The following is an 8,846-nucleotide window of genomic DNA, read 5'->3' as shown; positions in this document are numbered from 1 at the left end:
AGCCGCAGTCCTGCAGAGTTCAGCTCCAACCCTAATTAAAACTCACCTGCCTGTAGCTTCCTAGTAACTGTTCAGACCTTGATTAGCTTGTTCAGGTGTGTTTTATTAGGGTTGAAGCAAACCTCTGCAGGGCTGCGGCTCTCCAGGACCGACGTTCGCCACCCCTGCTCTAGGTGGATGAAGGGCAGAAACTGCATACGGACCAATGGGAAGTCCTGTCCTTCCTGGGCTTGGTACCAAAGGTCTTCTTCTTGCCCTCTAAGAGGTGTCTGGCTGTTGTCCTATCATCTCTATCTGATGGCGTTGGACAGTTTGCTTATGTTAGTCCACCAAGATCCAATCAAAATATTGCAAACCTTTGTCCACTATTGTGGCCAGAGAGGGGCCCTGCCATAAACTGGTCCCTGGAATGTTTTGTTCACCACAAAATTTTCACAGCTATTCAGTTGTTACAGATATTATCAGTCCCAGCAATAGTCAAAACAGTAAATTATCATTCATATAATCTTATGTCAGTTATCAAAGCTTCTGTTGAATATTTCCTGTTTTCAAAATTGGTACAAGTAAGCAGTTAATAAGTATCTACATATCAACGCCCTCACTAAATGAGAAACATCTGCTTGAGCATGGACATGTTAGGAGCAATCAGTCTCCAAAACGTTGTAGTACCTGTAGACTTGCAGACAAACCTGTTTTACACACGTCACTCAAACACAGAACCAGGAAATAGAGAAAAAGAAACTAACGTGCAGTTGAAATTTGTGCTTTTGTGTCTCTCTCTCTGTATTCATTAAGAAAAATGGCAGAAGCCAGATTTTCTCAGGATGAGTTCATGTGTGCAGTGTGTCTGGATCTCCTGAAGAATCCAGTGACCACTTCCTGTGGACACAGTTACTGTATGAACTGTATTACAGACTTCTGGGATCATGAGGATCAGAAGAGAGTCTACAGCTGCCCTCAGTGCAGACAGAGCTTCAGTCCGAGACCTGCTTTAGCTAAAAACACCATGCTGGCTGAAGTGGTGGAGAAACTGAAGAAGACCAAACTCTCTGCTGACTGTTACGCTGGAGCTGGAGATGTGCAGTGTGACGTCTGTACTGGAAGAAAATACAAAGCCGTCAGGTCCTGTCTGATGTGTCTGAACTCTTACTGTCAGAATCACCTCGAACAACACGAGAGTTTTTTCAAAGGAAAGAAACACAATTTGACTGAAGCCACTGGACGACTGCAGGAGATGATCTGCCAGAAACATGAGAAACTCCTTGAGGTTTTCTGTCTCACTGACCAGAAATGTATTTGTCTGCTGTGTATGATGGATGAACATAAAAACCACAACACCGGAACGGTTGCCGAACAGAGAACAGAAAAACAGGTATGCACTTAAAGGAGTAGTTCACCCCATAATGATTTTTCTGTCATTATTTACTCTTCCTTGTGTCGTGCCAAACTGTATGCATGTATGACTTTTTTCCCCTAAGGAACACAAAAAATTTATTTGAAAGAATGTCTCATCTGCACATAAAATGAAAGTCTGTAGGGTTCAAAGCTTTCAGTTTCTAAAGGTAGCAAAAAGTAATCCACACAACTCAAGGGTATATTCCAAGGGAAATTTAAGCCATTATTCACACTAAAAAACAAACAAAATCTTTTATAAATTTCATTCAGTAGCGACTCCTAACTGTAAATTTAGGTGGGGCAGATTCTCGGTCCTTGCGTAATTCAGCCCGAGGGTGGTGCTGTAATGTTGATTGACAGGCTCTAAGTACACACACATAGAATGTTATCTTAGAATCGCCTTAGGCCACGTTCACACAGCAGCAGAATACAGTTGTCAGTCCTGTATTTGAGCCATTAATACAGTTACGTTCACACAAAGTACGGTTATTTTCAGGCGTGACAACCGCATTCTGTAACCGAACTCACACCCGTAAACTTTCATGACTCACAACCGTATTCTCGGAAAACACGCGCTGTGTGAACGGAACAGGACTGGACAACTGGTTGTCTGTCACGTCATACGGTGCAAGAGAGAGCCGCTATGCTGCACAAACGCGTGTCTACCAAGTGTTGTGTGTTTTCATGTGTGGTTTCAGTAACTTACAGTGACGGAGAAATGAGCTGTGTCATCGGAAAGATTTAGATCCATTCTCCAGTTTGTGTTCTGCGTGAGACTCAAATGCTCCGCTCTCCACCCAAATATAAAAGCTGCTGTTGGTTAATGAAGATTTGACGGATGAACTCGCGGCTCGATTGGACTCGTGTCGTGTCGGAAGGTGCTAAAACTTTCAGTTTTATGGACATCACCATCTTTGATATTATTTTGGTCACTGTTACTATAGTAACTGGTAAGGAATAGAGGATTGACTCCCGTTGCACGTTCATACAGACAGTATCCGAGAAGCTACTGTAAGTTGCTGTGTGAACGTGACATTTCGAGACTCACACCTGTAAGTAAATGCGGTTGTCAATCCCAAAAACTGACAGTGTGAACGTAGCCTTAACGTGAATTTGGGTAGGGAAAAGAAAGTCATGTCTATTCTCAGAACAAACATGAAACAATCACTATACAAAGGCTTTTCACATGAGCATATTTAAACTAAAGGATTTATACTTTCAATAAGAAGAAAGTCTACTCAGTATTTATCTTTAAGTACATAAATATTAAGATATATTTACTTAAAGCACTTTTAACCATTTTAGCTATTTAACAGTTAAACCACTGCCTTCAAAATATGCATGAAAATTTAGTGACATTAATGCTTTAATAAAGCAAGAACAGCTGGGTTATAAAAATTAAAAAGAATAATAATAACACAGAATAATCTATTTTCTGTGCTGGCATGTTTTATTCCTGAATAAAATGCAAAAATGTTTAAGTGCAAACAAATGTTTGAATAAAGATATGGCATTTTTAAATATCTGGTGTTATTCGATAAACTCCAAAGTGAATAAAACATCTGAATAGCTGTTTGAAAACATGTTAATACTGCTTGACCTCGGTGACAAACAAGCAGGTGTCAGAAGTTGCGCGGCGCTGCTTTGTATACAGGGTTAACCATGGTAACGGCTGTACTTCTGCTGTTCCTAAAGCGCCACCTGCCGTCAGTGAGTGAACTTGCATTTTTATTCAGCACGTCTGCTGCTTTTGTTCAGATCAATGAGAAAATCGGACCAAACTTTTACACAGAAAATGCGCAGTGTTAAGTGAAAACTTGACTGGTCGAGGGAAAATAAGATAATGTGCATTTTAAAAATCTAAACCATTCGTATAGTAAGATATCTAGAATTATCCACGTATTTTGAAAGGCCCAAGATAACAATACCGTTCATTTTCATTACTGTTGTTACGTTGGCATAGTGGGTTTTCATAGGGCCCCCTGGTGGCCACGGGGCCCTATGCAACCTCTTATATTGCTTATTAGGTCAGGCCGGCTCTGCCAGCAAGTAATAATAATGCTCAGAATGCTTGTGGATTAAACGTTTATTGCCATGGATTTTATCGGGTTACATGAAAAGGTAGGACATGGATTTATTTGCGAACTGTTACTACTGATTTTGTGTGATACATGCTACGCTGTGATGGCATTCGTGCAACTAGAAGTGGGCAGCCCCAGATTGACAGGCTGGCACTGAGTGAATAATCTGCATTATTAAAAGAAAAAACAAACAAACTAAAGATTATTTATGATTATCGTTGCAAAGTTATCTAGTCTTTGCCTGTTTACAGTGCTTTGTTAAATGGAGCAGTTTGGTAGATCGCAATCTAATTCGTCTGTCTAATGAAGTGCACTGTAATTTAAATGCGGCAGACTTTAATGGACAGTAAAACAAGGGCAGATGACCGTATAACTCCGGGCCAGCACAGTAGCTTCATATTGACGCACGGCTAAACAAAGGCAGAGCACCGTAACTCAATTTGAGCGTTCCAAAACAAAGTCAAAGAGTGGCAACTGGTGTTCCGCCTTGGTTTCTCCTTACTGTTTAGATAACGCATTATTTTCTCAAAAAAAACAACAAAATTGACTCAAGATACTTATCCACATGATAAAGGAGGTCTTAAATGTCACAAACTAATTTTCGACCAAAACAAAGTTAAGGCCTTTTGCCTTTGCATGGCAGTTCAGCAAGCACACCAGCAGTGTGGTTCTGGGGTAGCTATCTGGGGCCTCATTTATAAAACTCTCCGTAGATTTCATCCTAAAAGTGTACGCTAGATTTTGCCAGAACCTGCGCAAAATCTCTTTATAAATCCCAGTCAGGGGAAGATTGTGCGTACGTGCATCTCCACCCCGAAATCACCATATACGGAGCTTACAACGCCTAGTTTTACTATGCATAACCTCATCTGCATATCATTTCCATGCATATTCCCGTCCACGTGACACCATGTTAAACACCGTCAAAGATAAAAGACATTAAGGAAATATGAAATACGGACTATAAATGCCATTTGTGCCATACATTAATTTTTATTTCTAAAAATCATCCAATATCCTTATGTTTTTGAATAAATATATCAAAATAAAAACAAAAACAGTTGAAAATAGTTATCAGATAAATATTTTAAAATAGAGTTGATCTCATTTTTTAACACTGGCCAAATAGTAGCTTATTTCAATTGTTTTAAACAATTCAAATCAAACTCAATTTAATGCAGTTTTGCTGATAAGGGGAATATCTTTTAGCTATTTTGAGTGGAAACAGATAGGCCTATTTATTGCAGTGTAAAACTGTCTGACATCACTAACAAAGTATAAATCTTACTGTTTTCTTCAAGTTGTAGCCTTCAAATACAGTGGTACTTTTCATAATGTTGTAGAGATGCCTTCACACGACATCAACACCTCTGTGCAGCTGTGGTTGTACAGTAAGATATTATCATTGGTCCTATCCAAACTGGATAATGGACCGTTCGAACGAATCCAGCAGCGTTTGCCATAAAAGTGTGCATCACTGATCATTAATCTCGCAAAAAAATATTTTCTCATAACATGAGATCTGCAGTTTAGTTTAAAGATGAATTATTGTGCACCTATAGCACTCCTCGCTGTCAATAAAAGAGGAAAAGTGATAAAGCGCATTTACTACAAATATGTCTAAATTCATTTAATTTTGGTTTAAGTTCAGCGTAATGACATTATGTAATTTCAGTCCTTATCTTCATATGAGAGTGGAATATTTAATGTAAATGTATATATATCGACATGAAAACAGAGCTTAAAATCATTGTTTTTACTTCATTAATTTTCTCACTCAAGGAAAAAGAGTTCGTACGCATGGGTCAGAGTTTGCGTGCAGGTGTGCAAATCTTCCCGTCAAGTTTGTTTTTATAAATCCCACCTTTTGCGCAGGAAGTGGCGTACGCCTCTTTCAGGGCTGTTTTTGTGCGGACGCAATGGTTATAAATGAGGCCCCTGGTCTCTAAACACGTCGACTGGTCAAGCTCATGCATGGGATCAGATTTGAGCTTGACCACATATCTGTAGTGGACTAAAATGAGATGTTTTTTTTTAATCTTCATCAGAATGTCATCTTTCATTTTGTTGTACAAAACGTTTTGGAGCTGTGCATTTTCTTAGGATTCGTACTGCCTGTCAAAAGTTTGCAGCATATTTTTAAAGCCTGTTTTTGACCATGTTAGATGGCTACATCTCTTTAGCTATATATTGAATTACGGTTGAATTATTTGCACTGTCAGGCAAAGGCATCAGTAATCGCTAATCGTCTGGAAGACAGGAGATGTGGATTGCGGCTTTCAAACCAACTTATTTTCCCAAACTGGCTGTAGTAGCAAGCAAAACAGTTCCTGGAGGTCCACAGCCCTGCAGAGTTTAGCTTCAACCTTAATTAAACGCACCTGATCCAGCTAATCAAGTTCTTTCGGGTTATTTGAAAACTACAGGTATATGAGTTGGAATTAAACTTTGTAGGACTGTGGCCCTCCAGGAACTGAGTTCAGCACCCCTTGCCTAGAGTAAAGCTTTCTATTCACCTGTTGCTGTCCACTCTCTGTGTGGAGGAGCTGCCTGCGCCTCCGACACATTGAGCAGATGAGATGACCGATACAGTGCGATCTGATATATAAATATGAATGCCACAACATTATTTTTTATAAACACAACGGCCTTTGGCACAGATAGCCTCATAGGCAATGTGTCTACATGTAGCGTTGTTGCACTTCGGGCATCCCGAGTTCGAGTCCCGGTTCGTGGACCTTTCCCGATAATTTGATATAGTAATTATTGCGACACGCCTATGTATATAGAACCTAAATCAAATATGGCAACATGTTTAGTCACATGACATGCATGAGCCAGTGAGGTTTGATTGACGTGTCACCATATTTGATTTGGGGCTCTGAAAACAGAGACGTTTACTAATACATTATTAATATCAAATGTTGAATATCATATTCCATGACTACCATATCTACCATGTCTTGCCTTTGGTGGCAACAAGTCCAAAACAGACATATTTCAAGTGACACGGAAAAAAAGACATGGAAAAATTCAATGAACATCAGAAAAGCAGTGTGCTCATTTATGGTTAAAAATTAAAGGTCATCAACAGACACATAAAACAGCAAGCATCACCACTCAAATCAGCAGCATGAGTCAAAGCTAGTCCACAGTTTAGTAAATGACAGTGACTGCTTTGATGCAGTGCAATAAGGTACAGCATCATTTTGATAGTTATATTCCTAAAGATTTTCCTGAGAAATAAATTTTTGTGCATTTCTTTTGCCCCCTCCTCCTTTTGTTTTAAGAAAAAGTTGAAGGAGACACAGAGAAGGCTCCAGCAGAGACTCCAGCAGAGAGAGAAAGATCTTCAGCAGCTGAGAGAGGCTGTGGAGTCTCAGAAGGTGAGTCTGGAGAAGAAGAGAAGTTTGTCTCAATCTCAGTTTGGACTCTCCTCTTCAGTCCCACAGAAGCCCACTGTGTGATTGTTATGTGTGTCATACAGCGCTCTGCAGAGACAGCAGTGCATTACAGTGAGAGGATCTTTACTGAGCTCATCCGCTCCATTGAGAGAAGCCGCTCTGAGGTCACACAGATGATCAGAGATCAGGAGAAGACTGCAGTGAGTCGAGCTGAAGGACGACTGGAGCGACTGGAGCAGGAGATCAATGATCTGAGGAGGAGAGACGCTGAGCTGGAGCAGCTGGAGCACACACAGGATCACATCCAGTTCCTGCAGGTAACAGAGATTTAAGCAAGATCCTGCTGTGACAGGAAACTTGCAAAGAAACGATTCGTGAGAGCAGAATGAGCCGTTGACCGCAGAGTCAGGAATTCTGTGTGTTGTGTTGTGCCAGACTCATCTGATCATCTTCTTTTAAAGATACTGCACTCACTTAGGAAACATTTCTCTGAGCTTTTTCTTCTGGAAGATTCTCATTATACAATTATTTTGCCGCAACTGGTACCACCGTTGCCACTTCTGCAACAAAATGCATTTGTAGCTTTCAGTGGCGCTTTAACCATACACTTGTACAAGTTATCAGGCAAACATATTAAATCACATTTTTGCATGTAGCAGTCAACTTTGCTTTGCCAAATGGGCTAGATTTGACAGTTGCAGTCGCAGCATAATGAATTAAATGTATGCACATTTCCTTCCGTATTTGTAAATGAAATTAATCTCAAATCCTTTTTCTATCGTTTCAGGTTTGTCATTCATTGTTATTCGAATGCAAGAAAAATATAGCTGGTTTTGCAAGTAAAAACCGCCAAATAAGGTTTACACATAGTTACGTTATGATACGTAATCAGAGGGTGGGGAGATGGGGGGGATTCCCCCGGGTCTATATGTCTCTCTGCATCAGCTAAATTATTTTTTTATTCCCAGTAAATAGGAGTTAAAGCTCCCACCCAGTGACACTACTCCAATAACAGACCATGCAAAATACCCCAAAATATTTAAAATATTGCAAAGTAACGTTACAACCTTGCAAACAATAATAAAATCAGAGAAGGACTTTTAACTGTAAGCGACACGAGCATACGCAAAACAAGGGGAACAATATGATGTTTGTTATTATTAAAATTTTATATAGCCCACGTTTTTATAAACATTTTTGTTTTGAATTTACCGCTTAGGCAGTAACATTGACAATAACGTATATCTTCAACATACATTGTCTATGACCAAAAATGTAAGAAGATAATGTTTTCAGTGGACTTTTGAAATTTGCATTGCTTGAGAAAACAAAAATATACAGTTAGTGTTTTTTTTCTTTTGATTTAGTCGAGTTGGTTTAGCATCAAACACAATGTGATTTTCGGCAATCGAGATCTGACAGCAACAACACATTTTTCCACTTGGGCGAGCGCTTCACTAACAGCATACCTCGCGCATTAAATCTGCCGCAGACCAGCAAATCACTGAGAACACGCTATAATCCTGACCAGTCATAGCAGCAGAGCGGAGGCGAGAAAGCTGCGGAGAATCCGCTCGCCCGGAAGCAACCGCAATTGGTAGATTTAAAGAAAATTACTGCCATTTGGCAAATAAATCATTGTACGTACTTATTCCTAACTCTTTAAGCTTTAAGTTACATTGCAAATGACAAGGGATCAACTTGTAATCATGTTTATATGAATTATCCCGTAAACTTATTCTCTCAAATGGCCTGGGTATGCGGAGCATTCACAGCTTATATGGACGGAACGCCACTGCTACACAGTAGTACACCGTATTTTTTATTTTTACAGTATTATTTATATCACTGAATCATACGTTATATTGTTCTTGCCATAAAGAAAAGGTGGTTTACTTTGCATCTGAGCATTAAAAGAGGGAGCCTGTTTCATACATGGATTAGAGCATTTTTTGGCAACACTTAC

The 8,846-nt window shown here is 39.7% G+C and overlaps 1 protein-coding gene across 1 annotated transcript; it reads left to right on the top strand.

The window, feature by feature from the left end:
• The first annotated feature begins 752 nt into the window (after nucleotides 1–752).
• LOC107574586 (E3 ubiquitin/ISG15 ligase TRIM25-like) lies at nucleotides 753–7,212 on the top strand. The gene is made up of 3 exons (XM_016261032.1): nucleotides 753–1,372; nucleotides 6,767–6,862; nucleotides 6,964–7,212. The coding sequence occupies exons 1-3, from the start codon at nucleotides 800–802 to the stop codon at nucleotides 7,210–7,212; spliced, it is 918 nt and encodes a 305-aa protein (XP_016116518.1). The 5' UTR covers nucleotides 753–799.
• Nucleotides 7,213–8,846: the final 1,634 nt, after the last annotated feature.

Source organism: Sinocyclocheilus grahami, unplaced genomic scaffold, assembly GCF_001515645.1.
Source record: "Sinocyclocheilus grahami isolate Dianchi unplaced genomic scaffold, SAMN03320097.WGS_v1.1 scaffold2278.1, whole genome shotgun sequence".
Classification (NCBI taxonomy): domain Eukaryota; kingdom Metazoa; phylum Chordata; class Actinopteri; order Cypriniformes; family Cyprinidae; genus Sinocyclocheilus; species Sinocyclocheilus grahami.
This window is presented reverse-complemented; position numbering and strand designations above follow the sequence as displayed.

Coding starts and splice junctions, on each gene's coding strand:
- LOC107574586 (XM_016261032.1), top strand. CDS start 800: ATGGCAGAAGCCAGATTTTCTCAGGATGAGTTCATGTGTGCAGTGTGT. Junction 1,373..6,766: donor AACAGAGAACAGAAAAACAG/GTATGCACTTAA, acceptor TTTTGTTTTAAG/AAAAAGTTGAAGGAGACACA. Junction 6,863..6,963: donor AGGCTGTGGAGTCTCAGAAG/GTGAGTCTGGAG, acceptor TGTGTCATACAG/CGCTCTGCAGAGACAGCAGT.